Genomic DNA, 15,313 nt, shown 5'->3' with positions numbered 1-15,313 from the left:
ATTTTTAAGGTCTCTCCTATCTCCTAGTCGGGTCTATTCACAGCTATGTATTATGGGTTGAGCTTTTCGCATATGTATCGCAAGTAAATTTGCAATAAAGAAGCAGGTTTTTCAAAAGAATATTTAAAAAGTTATTCAAGGAATTACGGAAACTGGAAGTCCTTAGAATAATAATACATTTTATGCATGTATGCTTACGTGTATCAGGACCAGTCAGAAAATGAACACCAAAAATAATAAAGGGAGTGTCCCAGCAGTGGAAACGTTTAGGCTGATGATGATAGTAGAAAATATTACAAATTAATCTATACATATAATAAATCTGTAGAAGGGTCAATTCTGTACATTGAAAATATTGAAAAAATAAATAGCAGGGGGTGTTACTGGATCGATACCAAACCCAAATATGTGATTAAAAAAATTTTTGTCTGTCTGTCTGTCTGTCTGTCTGTCTGTATGTGAAGGCATCACGTGAAAACTAGTGGTTCGATTTCGATGAAACTTGGTATAATTATACCTTATTATCCTGGGCGTAAAATAGGATACTTTTTATCCTGGAAAAATAATAAAGGCCGGCAACACATTCGCGGTGACCCTAACATCGCGAATGCTTATGGGCGGCGGGCATCATTTTCCATCAGGTGACCCGCCTGCTCGTTTGCCCGCTTTAACGATAAAAAAAAAATACGTAGAAAAAAATTAATCTTAATTTTTCAGTTTTATCCATAGACGTTGTTCCGTAGAACCGCGAACACACGTTGCCTATTATTATAGGCCTAGCCGTATTTGGGAATTGGGTCCAATAGATATTTATAAGATGTTATTGACAGAGGTACTCAAAATGGAGAAATAACCATCCACGCGAAGACCGACATCCGCGCGGACGGAGTCGCGGGCGGAAGCTAGTATAGAAAATAAGCCTATATTTAACCCAACATGACGCATTACCAAGTCAAGTTCGATGCGATAAAAATAGCACACAGCAGTTTATTTTCGCAATAAAAACTACCCTCAGTAGTTCCACATTAAGCTTTTCACCGCGGCTAATTCCGCAGATTGAAAGATAAGTCCCGTCGGATGTGGGTCGTAATATCAAAAAGGGGAAAAAGAAGTTTTCAATTAATATGCTGCAGGTCTTTCCGGCTATTGGTTCGCATTGACCCAATTTTGTGTCCCTGCTGACCTTTCAGAGTTAAATTTATGCTTTCGTTGTCATTCCGTTACATTTTCAGATCATTTTTTATAAATGTGGAATTGCTGTCTAGACGCGTTATGGTTACTTGATTAATTTAGTAACAAACTTAAAATAATAGTTAATATTGGGAACGAGTTTAACCACGAGGGTTTAAAGGTATTTCTACAAATCTAGAAGTCAGAAATTAATGTTATTACAGACCTGTTGTTACTTTTTCCTACCTTACCAGACCAGAATGTTATTACCTTTCGTAAACATATCATAATGTCGGTAGGAATGAAAGTGTACATGCTGTAACAGCTTTCTTTGTTTTCCCGTAAATCTTCAAATCTATTTCAACTGTAAGCAAAATCCATATGCCAAACCAGATAGGTATAGTTTGGTATAGTACTTACCGTTTGGTAACTCGATTACTCCCTTGCCTCTCAAGTTGATATACGAGCAGTGTAGCATATTATTGAAATGGAATTAGAGACTAGTCTATTACATTAATAAATAACCCTACCATATATAAGCTACAAAATAATATGATTACAAAGAAATTCTCTTACATTATCGTAGCTTTTGTTCGAAGTTTGCAAAGGAATAAATGGATTGGCAAAGTTATTGGCATGAAAGGTTTTACTGATTCTAAAGATCCATACTCGCGATATTATTACTAAGTTCCAGTACAAAGGAACTATGTTTATTTAGAGCTGCTACAGTATGACTTTGTAATGCGGGCTGAACTTTGACCTTTCGCATCCACTGAGCCGTGTGATGTCGTTTGCGGGATTTTGCTCAGTTGAATTGCTGCAAGACTAGAATTTCGTTTCAATCTACGTACTGGGAAAATTGAAAATTTTCGATTATTGCAGTCATGTAGCAAAATGATGAAAGATGTTGCTGACTTTTTAGCTGTAGAATTGTAGATAATGTTAATTCAATAAAATTAACTGCGTTAAAAACAACCGACTTCAAAAACGGAAAAGTAAAAAATAAAAAAGATTTGATATTATTAATTACTACATATTATTTAGATGTGCTATTTATTAAATAGGTTTGATGTCGGTGCACGGGCTTAATACTAAGTGCTTAGTGTTTGGCACCGACTTCAAACCTATTTAATAAATAGCACATCTAAATAATATGTAGTAATTAATAATATCAAATCTTTTTTATTTTTTACTTTTCCGTTTTTGAAGTCGGTTGTTTTTAACGCAGTTAATTTTATTTAATACTTTTTAGTGTAATTTTCAACACGAATCAAACGAGCCCAAACTCGATAAAGTTGAGTCAATATATTACTGAGTTCCTATGGCCACCTTCCGATTCCATCATCAAATCAGCTCTATGTCATAATAATGTTTCATCGCTATCCAATTTACACACTTATACAAAATTTCAGCTCAATCGGTTACCGGGAAGTGAATCAAAGTTACTTGCTACATTCCAATTAAGTCATCGAGTACAGACAAAAATGCTCATAAAATAAAAACTACTGGGCCTAGCCGAATAAAATTTTTATGGGACCAATTCGACACCATCCTGCATGGAACAAAAAAAGAATCACGTAAATCGGTTCAGAAACCTCGGAGTAATCGGTGTACATACATAAAAAAAAAAAAAAAAAAAAAAATATACCGGCCGAATTGATAACCTCCTCCTTTTTTTTGAAGTCGGTTAAAAATAAGCTCTGTGCTGTCTGAAAAAGGTTACAATTAGACTTGGTTCCGGGATCACTTTCGTGCTTTGACCGCAGACCAGTATGTTGTCAGAAAAATACTTTATGAAAATTATGAAGTACAAAGACGAATAATACTTCAAGAATCAGAACTTACAACTACATCTAAAGTTAAATTACTTCTCAGAGAACATGCAACAAGATTTATTAATAGCAAAATATGGGAATATAAATTACGCGGCTACGTCGCACTTTATGGTTTATAGCGTGAGTTATGCTCGCTTGGAATTATTTTGTAGCTGATAACAGTACAGTTACAATTTGTTGAAGCTTGGTGTTTTATTTATAAGTGAAGCGAGTTCTATTTATTTTTAATAATAGGTTAATATGTAGATTCCTTTGTGCATTGTTCTACTTTTTCATAACTGGTAAAGTTTGGTTCGTATAAAATAGGAAAGATAGAAATTTTACATCCGTTTATCCGATTACTTATTTATAGATTGATATGAAACCTTTCGATGGTCTGATGGAATTAGTGTTTAAAATCAATAAATTCCGTCTGATCGTTACATCATTGTGGACTCTTATATTTATATGTCGTTTGGCTTAATTGTATGACAATTTTGGAATTTGCCTTCTAAAACACGTATACTTGGATCCCGAGGCTTTCCCTGTACTAAATTTCATACAGGAACGATCAGCTATTTCGGCGAGAAAGAGTAACAAACATCTGAATAATCTTACAGTAATTCGCTTCAAATATTAATAGGATAGTAGGATTTAGATACTCTACTCTGATGTTTCTTACGTAAAGAATATTTCTGAATCAAGATCCATCTTCTATATCGAATTACCTTTAATTGCATCGTTCCACTATACTATAACGCATTTAAACAAGTCTCTTAGAGTTGGAGATAGGTAGTTTTCCCAAGTTAATACTTCAGACTTACCTCAGCTGTAAGTTGGCCCTTGTGCCGACCTTGCTCCAAGCGGTTATTCGCAACCGGGTTAAGTAGTGGTTCTAATGCGCTGATATATTTTATAATGGGGTTTTTAAGATTTCGGTATTATGGCCATTCTGAATGAATTAGGTGGTGTGTGGACTGATTTGATAGAGGTATAGTTTGTATTCTGGGTTGGTACCAATTTAATTATAAAGTCTTATACCATGATCAAACTTATACCTCTAATTGCTATTTAGAGTACCGATTAAGATTTGACTTATCAACATTCTCTAAAGCGATACGATAAAGGATCGCTGATCTCTTAAAAAAGCCCGTTATTTATGGCTTATTTACGTATTAAGCTGAGGAACCTTAAATCTGATCCACATTAAAGGCACTACCTATTATTATTTGATCTCTACTTCAATCTTCGTACAAAAGAGTACTTCAGAAGTAATATCCGATATAACCTTTTATCCTTTTATACTTGAAACTTGTTTCGTCTTTCAAATGCCATTCGTAAAACAAATGTCGTCTTCGCCCTGAATACTAACTTGGATGTCCTGTAATTAGTCTTCTAATTGTCTGCAGAGTTGTCTTTATTTTACTTTTCTTTGTCTTGTAATCTTGTTCAGATTACAAGTGGAACATAGTCTTATATATAGACTTATAGATTAGATCATTGAAGTGAAACTTCTTTAGGCGCGTTGAGAGTAAAATTTCAAGATCGCGTTATAGCATTACCGGCACGTCATGGAGTAAAGTGATGATTCTGCCAAGGAAGTTTCACTTCGAACACGTGTGCTCGGAACACACGCTCTTTTTTATTTTATTTATATAATATGTGTACGATTTAATTTAAATGGTGGAAGATTTTAGTAAAAAGGTAATTTGGAAGTCAAGCTGAACATTTAGCAACGTTTCAATGGTATTTTAGACTGATCGAATCCAAGATAGGATGTTTATTGCCCATCAAACTCAAACTCAAACTCAAACATTCATTTATTCAATTAGACTACTATTTAGTAGCACTTTCGAATCGTCATTACATAATTATTTTAACATTTACCACCGATTCGGAAAGCAGTGATCTATGGAGAAGAATCGGCAAGAAACTCCATAGTTGCTCTTTTAAAATCATGTCGATATTACATAATATGTAAATTATATCTAAATACATAATATATCATAATATACAAAGAACTGTCCTGTGGTTTTTACGCGACAACCCTCCATGGGTTTTTATCGTCCATATATTCCTGAATACTGTAGTACGCTCTCTGAACTAGTACATTTTTTATATAAGTTTTAAATTTAGAACTACTAAACTCTCTAATATTATGAGGAATTCTATTGTAAAAGCGTATACCTTGACCCATAAATGAATTTTTAACTTTAGCTAATCGGAAAAATGGCATTTCAATTCTATTTCTGTTCCTTGTGCCATAACAGTGTCTATCTCCTACTCTTGTGTGTAAGTCGGCGTTTTTGTGTACATGCAAAATATTATTAAATATATACTGTGATGGTAGAGTAAGTATACCAGTATTCTTAAAGAGATCTCTTAGTGAGTCCCGAGCACGTAAATTATATATAGAGCGAATGGCTCTTTTCTGTAAGATAAATATAGTTTCTATATCTGCTGCCCTGCCCCATAGTAGAATTCCATAGGACATAATACTATGAAAGTAGCTGAAATATACCAATCTAGCTGTATCTTCATCGGTGAGATGCCTTACCTTTCGGACTGCATATGCTGCTGAACTGAGCTTACCTGCAGCGGTGTTGACATGGGCTCCCCACTGTAGTTTCTCGTCCAATGTTAACCCAAGAAATACAGTCGATTCTGTAGGGTGTAATACCTCCCCGTTCAAGGTAATATTTCCATCCAACATACTTAATAGCTCTTTTTATCTCACATATTTTTACGCAGTGGGTCGTCTTCTCGACCGCATTTCTTTGTAGTGTTATCTCGACATACCACGATTAAACAATTTATTTATTTATTTATAACACTTTATAAAGTGTTATAAATAAACTAAATTATGACAAAAATAACATTTGTACAAGAGGCGGCCTTATTGCTAAGCAGCAATCTCTACCAGGCAACGTGATGGGAAAGGAAATGTATGGAGGAAATGGACAATATACATACCTATATCGTTTTCTTCATAAGCTGAATGTGTATTATCGCTGAAAGAGTCATTAAATAAAGATTTCCTAATTTATTTATAGAACATAAGTCCATACTTTTACTTACTACTAGGTACTCAAATTGATGAAATACAATGGCGTGTCAAAATAGAATACGTATAGTGTATTGTTGAGACCTAGAACAAAATTGGATGAAACAGTAATAGTAAAAGGATCAAATGGACGACACGGGACTCGTATTCCCCATCTTAGACCTAGACTACGCCCATCTAGAAAAATGGCACAATGAATGTGTGACGACGCAGGTGGTATTACGTCATTCTTGAAATAAAAATAAACTGAATATAATATAGAGAAATAAAAAAGGTTTTGGGAACGTCGAAAATATTGTTGCTAATGATGACGCAGAAAGAAGAGAGGCGTAAAAATTACCAAACAAAATATAAAGTTCTCTAATAAAATATTCACAATCTGTCTAAATTACTCTCTTTTTATTGCCCAGAATCCAATATTAAATCGGAATCAATTTTCCCACTAAATGTATTACCACTAAGTAATACATTTACGAGCGCTGCGCTCTGAGAGCCCTCCTGTCGAGAGGAGCTTCTAGAAAAATCGATTACCACATTCGCGTATTAATTTAATCTGAAGTAGAGAAGATAATTAAATTCTAGGTTTTAAATCTAATGTAACCGAATGGAATAAAGGTGGTTCTGCACTGGACTTTAATATTTTAAAATGATTATTGTTGAAAGAATGTTTAGTAACAGATTAATAATTTAATAGGTTTTTATAAATGAAAGTTTATAAGATTGATTGACCGAAATGTAATTTTTACTTTAAGGACCTTATATAACCGAAACTGCTTTCTGGAGGTGCTGATATTTACGATCAAATGATATACATATTTAGAAACAACATTTTCGGAAACCTAGGACCTGACTTGAACACTCTCCAAGAAATCAATCGAAACTAGGCTGGACGGGGTTATGTAGACACCTACAAATAGTCTGAGCTAAGGAAGGCAAATAGGCCTAGATTATTTATTTCTTTTATTCCAATGTAATGTCCAGTTGAAAAAACTAAAATTATTCTAATCAATAATTGTCCCCGGCGTTTAGGATAATGCTTAGAATTAAGTGTCCTTCCAAAACAAAGGCGTAAAAGGCAGAAACGTTGAATTATTTACACAGAAACGTATTTAAAAACTTAATATAAACACGCTCGGACATGGCACGCAAGTAATTTCACCGTGCCTACGTCAATTTATCATCCTGGAAAATTATATTTTACGTCCTATCCCCGGGAGTTTCAGGGAAAAATACTTTGTACTTTATATTGGACATGGCAGATTTATCTATATTCTGTATGATGCAATATTAATGATATATCATGAATGTAAGTAGCCTGAATAGAACTTATCGATATGTATTCGATCCGCCTTAAAGTTTACCTTTATTAAATTTTCACAGTATATATTTTTAAAAGCCGAGAAACCTTTATTGAGATAGAAAATACTGGAAATATTTTCATAGGTTGAATCAAACATAAATAATAGAATAGGTATTCGTAAACGTATAACGCCATCTAGTTGCAAATAGCATAATCGTCAAGGTCACATATACCAGAGGTAGCTTGTATAGAAAAATTTAAATAGCCAAGTCTCCTAAGTCCTACTAACAATGTATTGGAATCTTATAGCTTTGCATAGAACTGTCCTGATTAACTCGCTGTCTACCATCTTTGTGATACGGCACTATACCGTTACAGGGCTTTTAGCGTTGCTCAAACAGATACAGGCATCGCTTATTCATGAGAGGGTCGTGTAAATATTGCTCCAAATACGCCATCCAAGATAAAGGATTTAGCAAATAATGGAGAAGAGTTTAAGACGTAAATGGATAGGGTTGTGTCGAGGTGACACTGCGTCTTTGTGAAGCATCGGGTGTGTGTGTGATTGAATATTCAACAGGTCTTTTGTGCTTCTATTAAATCATCACAACAATTTGAGTATATAATTCTGAACTGTACTAGAGATAGGGTGGTTTTGGTAGACGTGTTGGAATAAGAAGGTCTTAATTCGAATTCCAGATCAGATATAAAAAAATCACAAATAACTTTAACACCATTTTGTTTGTGTAACACTCCAGAGTAAGCACGTCTACTTCTGTCCTATTGTACTATGAAAATGTAAAGGTTCCTTACTATATATCCTCTACTTACTTAACTAAAGATTTACATATTTCTATAGAAAGATATTTCATTACCAAACCCGTCGAACAGTCTGCTTTTGAAAGTCTACAATACTGACATAGATGAATATTGTATATTGTCCTAGACGGAGTTTTCTTGTACAAAGGGAATATTGAAATACGGTACTATTGTAGAGACGGAATGTAAAACATCCGATAATACGGTAAAATTGGTTTCTTTTATTGCGTTTATTTTATATAGTGTATTACCAAGTTTTATGTAATAGGTAGTCTGTGTACTAGAACGAAAGCTTAGTTATCTTCAGATCTAGCTTTGATATATTTAGGTGATAATTTGAATTGGTTTTGTAAAATGTACAACTAAATTACTAATTGTGTTTAAATATACCTTTGAAATTTAATTCAGTATAAGTACCAATAATTCGAACAGCTATTTGTGCTTAATCGAAATACTAATTGATCCCAAAGGTGCACTTATGAAATTAACTTCAATATAGTTGTCGCGTTCCAGTTTGACTTCACACAATATCTTTATGGCGAAATGATTTCAGCCTACCTCGGATATTAACTCCCGACGTTCAGCTCGGCTCGCAAGCATTTGATTTATGATGTGATCATTTATATCCTCGGCTTCATCGGTGCGTAATTGATGAATATGAGATTTATGCCATTTGTGATTATGGACCCAAAGTCGAGAAATTTATTCATTGCATGATAATGATGTATAGATTTGCCGTCACATGATTACTTACCCTGTAGATATTCATTTTAAATTGTATATTATATATATTGGATATTACGTAAATATGAGAATCGTAAAAGTAATAATGAATTGTTTTCAGAAATCGTTTAATGAGATAACGTATATGTCGAATTGAAACAATTAATCCTCTTTTCATATTATTGAAATACAGAAATTCGTTTTCAATGGATATCTCATGTCGCATAACAATACATTATTTATATTCACAGGAGAAAATAATGCTATAAATTTAAAGCTCCGTTTAAATCGAAAAGCCAAAATCAATTAGTGCTAAAAGCGACCACAGGGACAGGAATTAATGAATAGAATACGCACACATAGATTTATCCGTGTACGTATACGTAACGATTTGACGAATCCGCGGCGCGCGCTGCCAACGGTTATCGAATTAAAATTAAACCGACGCTTCTGATTGGTGGCCGCTGCGGATGCGCGGGCGGGGTGGGGTAAGCCCGATCAATACGCGACGTTACGTAAGTAGACGGCGCCTAAGAGCCTAGCACGCACAAATGTATAGTGCTGGGTGTAAACGACCCGAAATAGCTTTAGTGAATTGTAACCTTTGTTTATAATCTGACGCTTAAATAGATTGATGGGTTAATACTTAATACACTGAAATATTTATGGAATTGCTTTGTCACGAATAAATTCGACTTTTATTATAATTTTATTAATTTGTGTGGAAAATTAAAAAAAGAATGAGCATTAGAATATTTGCAATAGGTAGACTTAATAAAAATCTTACCTAACGATAGGAGATATTTTATTATTTATTTATTTTATTTATTTTATTCTTTATTGTACATAATATACCAACATAAATAAGCTAAACTAAAATTAAATACAATGAAAACACACGGCAAATACGTACTAAAAGGCGGCCTTATTGCTCAAAAGCAATCTCTTCCAGGCAACCCTGATTGGTAAGGAATGTATGCTAGAACGCGACTTGGCGCCAATTCTATAAATAAATTAAGCATTACATACAATATAAATAATAAAAATGATATATATACAATAATATACATATATAATATATATTTATATAAATATAATATATACTTACATATTCTATAAATATACATACACATAATAGTACATAACCCACTAAATACACTACAAAAATACAGTATGGAAAAAAAAAAACAGACAAACTATTATATAATATAAAATAAATATAAGCAACACATTATAAAGACAGGAAATAATTTTTGACAAGAGCTTTAAAACTTTTGACATTTTGCGCCCGCCTAATGGATTCAGGCAGAGCGTTCCAAAGTTGAATAGAGCGAGCAGTAAATGAAGATCCATAGAAATTAGTGCGGCGAACCGGTGTAGAAAGAAGCAGAAGATTAGAAGAGCGAAGAGAGAGTGAGTTATTTGAACTAAGGTAATTAAATTGAGTTTTAAGATACCCTGGCGTTTTAGGATCAAACAGAACACAGTACAGAAGGTTAAGTATGTGGGCATCCCGGCGAAGACGGATGGGAAGCCAATTAAGTTTTTTGCGAAATTCGGTGACATGATCAAATTTACGTAAGCCAAAAATAAATCTGATGCAGAAATTTTGCACCCTCTCAAGGATGTCTAGCTGATACTCAAAAAGATCGGGAAATGAGGAATCGGCATAGTCAAGGAAAGGAAGTAGAAGGGATTGGGCTAACGCAATTTTGGTGGAAATCGGCAGAAAGTTTCGCAAACGGCGCAAATAGGATGCAGTAGCAAACACTTTTTTCCGAATTTGCTTGATGTGTTCTGTCCAGGATAAGTGCTGGTCGAGGTGCAATCCAAGACTTTTAACGGATTTGCAGATGGGGATGCGAGTACCATCGACCACTACATCCGGCAAACAATCCCAATTAACTTTGCTCATAAGCGGCTTGCTACCAATTATAATGACTTTAGTTTTTGAGGGGTTTACCTTTAAACCATGTTCCTTGCTCCAATTGACGATGGCTGCGAGTTCAGTGTTAGTACGAAAAATCGCTTCAGAAAGTTCAGGCAGGGCCACGTGCGAATATAGTTGGAAATCGTCTGCGTACATATGATAAGGAGAAGTAATGTTATTGGAGATAGAGTTAATAAAGATTGAGAATAAGAGAGGAGACAACACGCCACCTTGCGGAACCCCGGCATGAACATTGCTCCAGGAAGAGGTTAGGTTCTCCACCAGAACACGCTGCCGACGTCCCTGCAAGTAACTTTGAAACCAGTCAATAGCCGTTGGAGATATGTTAATAGAGCGTAGCATGGCCAACAATACCTCATGGTCGACGGTGTTAAAAGCATTGCTAAAGTCAAGCAATGAAAGGATTGTTAACTGCTTATTGTCAAAACCCAGGCGTATGTCATCAGTGATTTTAATAAGTGCAGTGGTTGTGCTATGACCTGGGCGGAATCCAGATTGATAGGGGTTAAGGAGATTATGGGAATTAAGGAAGCGACTTAACTGCTCCTGCACCAGCCGTTCTAACACTTTCGACAGGAAAGGAAGAATAGCAATGGGGCGGAAGTCAGAAGCAGAGACAGGATTCAAGGTTTTAGGAAGAGGTAAGATATGAGCATCTTTCCAAATAACAGGAAATGTACTCGAGGAAATAGAAAAGTTTAGGATGTGTGTGATGACAGGATTAACGATGGATAAAATAGGAATAATCATGCTCCGACCAATGCAATCACTACCAACAGCCTTCGAAGTTATAGACAATATGCTCTTCTTAACACCACACTCGGAAAATTGACTTAGAATAAACGGAGGATAGCCAGAAGAAGATAAAGAATTTAGAAAACTTAAGGTGCGAGCTTTAGAATTTGTGTTAAAATCCAAGAGAGGATTAGAAAAGTGAGAATTTAGTTCATCGATAGTAACTGTGTCTGGAATGGAATTTTGCGCAGCCTTTCCAATACCGAGGGATTTGAGAAATTTCCACGTTTTGCTTGGGTCGCCGTTTTCGACCGATGTAGAAATGTGACGTCGTTGTGCATCCCTACATAATGTATTGCAGCGATTTCGAATACTCTGATACTTTTCCCTGTTAACATCAGAATCATGCATCTTTAATTTAGTTTTCGCACGGGCTTTCTTTTTTAAAAGTGATTTCAGTTCAGCCGTCATCCAAGGCGCGGGCAAATGCTTCAACTTGACTGGGCGCAAGGGAGCATGTTTGTCAAATAGGTTCAGAAGTAAAGAGTTAAATAACGCAACCTTCTCGTCAATGGAACCAGCAGAATAAATGGCCGACCAGTCGGTATCAGCGGCATCGTCACAAAGACGATCTACATCGATTTTACCAAAATTGCGCCGCATAATAATTCTAGGCTTGGCTTTAGGAGGCTTTAATTTATAGGAAAGGAAGATTAAATCGTGGAAGGAGAACAAATCAGCTGAGCACTGACCATGCTTAGCGACAAGTTCAGGAGAGGAAACTATGATAAGGTCAAGAAGAGAAGGAGTACAGTTGGGAAGGGAATGGGTAGCGCTGAGAGGAAGGATTTTTAGGTTAAAGGAATCAACGATAGACGTTAACTTTTTGCTACGTAGATCATCCTTGAGAAGGCAGGTGTTGAAGTCGCCCATAAATATTATATGTTTATAGGCAGGGGTATGAATATCAAGGAGGTGGTCAAAAGACGAAAAGTAGTTAACGGTTAAATTGGGAGAGTAGAAAACACCAAGAAGAATTTTCGTGTTGGATAAGGATACCTCAAGTAAAAGGTGCTCAGCCGCATCAGCAGGTGGTGGTTGAGGAGAGCTACTAATTATGGAAAAAGGAATATGCGAACGTAAATAGATAGCTACTCCACCCCCGGTCCTACCAATGCGGTCATTGCGAATTAATTGGAACCCTGGGAGAGTATAAGATAAAGAAGGTAAGCAAGGTTTTAGCCAGGATTCCGAAATTAAAATGGCATGAAGAGAATTACAATCAAAAGAAGCTAATAGTTCGGGAAAGTGAGCCGGGATACTTTGAGCATTGATGTGAACAACGTTAAAGTTCTTAAGACCATTGTCGAAAAGGGAGGGGACATTTAAAGGAGATGATGTACTGTGAAAACTGTCTTCACCTGATTGCTCTTCGATCGACGAAACTGAAACAAATGTGTCGCTAGAAATGCTGATGTCTAAAGACATTTTTAGAAAAAATTAAATAAATAAAATATAAAATATAAAATACTACAAATATATGAATAAAATAATAAAATACATAAATATACAAGAAAAATAAAATAAAATAAGCGTGACCAGTAAACACTCCATTACCACCAGTTTCGTAAAACGTGAGACACTTAAATTTGCTACAAAAGTAATCGAAACCAAAAGACAAGTATCCAAAACTAGAAAATTACAAACAACAATAATTCACAAAGACATTGCGTTGACATTTGACATTGCTATCACTTGTCATAATATTATTACAGTCAGAATTATTGTGATAGTGACGTGATAGAATAAAAATAATCGAGTACTATACTATTATTAATACCTACAATTACTGTTTACAAACTACCTACCAAGTAGACTAATTATTTAGTTACAACATATAACAATTTAGATATTAGCCACGGAAGAGAAATGAAAAATACATTAGGTATATATTGTATAAATATGATACTACAAGGGAAATTAAGATTGAAGTAAAAACAAAATACATGAAAATTTGGTACAGCGATTACTTAGCTCGGCCAGGTCTCTTCGGTCTAACATTCTGCGCCAATTTGGACCCCTTATGAGTGTTGGAAGTGGATCCAGTCGCACCTGGGGACGAACTTGCATGGATGGAAGGAATATTATCCAGATCAGCCATCACAGAGATCCTTTGCTTAGCACCGTCAGCAAGTTGAACAAAGATGAATCCTTCTTTGGTCCAGCAGTTAGTAATACCAAAGCGAGCCCTTGCTGCCACAAAAACATCATGCCTATCTTTGGTTAGGAACTCGGATAAAGTGAAACCGCTGCCTTTTAAATCAGTTTTAGCATACCAAATGCTATTTCTCATAACAGCATCTTTGAATTTGATGACTATAGGTCTTGGCTTATCTTTCTTTGAAACACCTAAGCGATGACACCGTGATATAGCATCTTCTGTCAAATCTAGATTTTTTAGATGATCCGTCAAGATTTTAATAGCCAGTTTGGAAGGAAGCTCCTTGCTATCTTCAGGCACACCGTGGATCAATAGTATTTTTCTACGACTCCGCATCTCCAGTTTATTAAACTGGTTTGATAAAAATGTAATTTGAGTTTGTAAGGTCTTGAGGGATGATAGCACAAAGGACTGGAATGCGTTGAATTCAGCTGCTAATTTGGATGTTGGGCTATTAGAGGCAGGTTGTGAATTATTGCTGCTTAAATTCTGCAGATCCCGTTGAAACTCAGCCATTTTCTTATTAAATGTAGCAGTCATTTCCATCATGGAGTGTTGAACAGAGTCCATAGTGAAGTGAAATCAAGTGATGGTGAAATTTAAGTGATAGAGAGGTGAAATAAATATATGGAGAGGACACTGGCAGGTAAAGGCCTTAAACTAGCACATTAAAATATAAAGAAAACTTTTAAAATAAATAAAAATCGAATTTAGAATATCAGAGACAGCAAAAATACGTTATGTTCTTTTGTGCGCCTACCCGCGAAAAATTTTGTTTATTCATCACATCACAATGTGGAATAAATTATGATAATCTTGCTGTGGGTACACTTATTTACCACAATAAATTCTTACGTAAGATCTTTCAGCTTACTCGTGCTGATATATTTAAAAGCTATCTGATTACGATCCCCTTCGGTTTTCCATTTCTTAATGCGGTATTAAGGTGCGATCCTACCTGGCATTTTTTCGTGATCTTCTTATTATTTAATATTTCTTAGAAAAATTCTGCAGTAGAAGAGGGTGTTCTTACTTCTGAATAATGCACAATATGTCTTTATTGAAGAACGACGTCATCTTATTAAGCATAGCTCTGTTTCTGAAGAAAGTTATGATTAAACACATAAAATTCTGTATAACATCTCATCATATAGGTTATATAAAATACAGCGCATGTCACGCGTGAATGTAGTCCCGTGTCGACCAATGCTGCTGATTATAAATACCCGCCTTTGTTTCTTCTATCGATTCTATTTCGTATACAATTATGTGATCCCCTTTTGCCATGTACGTTTCTCATAGGCTAATTGAAATAGTGGTGTTAAAAACTTTTACTTTATTCGAAAAGTCAGTCTCATATAGATGTATGATCCTGGTGTAACCACACCTCTACAAAATGGATGGCATAATAATTACGAGATTCGTTTTCAGATATTTATTTAGCGGCCCGACAACAGGGCGTAGGTACAATATTAATTTCCCTTATTGCTATCTCATTACACTCCAACGGTTTCTC

General features: G+C 35.2%; 2 protein-coding genes across 7 annotated transcripts in view; one reads left to right on the top strand and one right to left on the bottom strand.

Moving 5' to 3' along the window:
• Positions 1-15,313, top strand: part of LOC123700899 (synapse-associated protein of 47 kDa) — a 42,182-nt gene that overhangs the window by 11,681 nt on the left and 15,188 nt on the right. The gene's annotated exons all lie outside the window — the stretch shown is intronic.
• On the bottom strand, positions 13,176-14,546 carry LOC123700901. The gene has a single exon (XM_045648273.1). It carries the CDS (start codon positions 14,365-14,367, stop codon positions 13,603-13,605), a length of 765 nt encoding a protein of 254 aa, XP_045504229.1. The 5' UTR covers positions 14,368-14,546; the 3' UTR covers positions 13,176-13,602.

Source organism: Colias croceus, chromosome 20 (genome assembly GCF_905220415.1).
Source record: "Colias croceus chromosome 20, ilColCroc2.1".
Lineage (NCBI taxonomy): Eukaryota > Metazoa > Arthropoda > Insecta > Lepidoptera > Pieridae > Colias > Colias croceus.
This window is presented reverse-complemented; position numbering and strand designations above follow the sequence as displayed.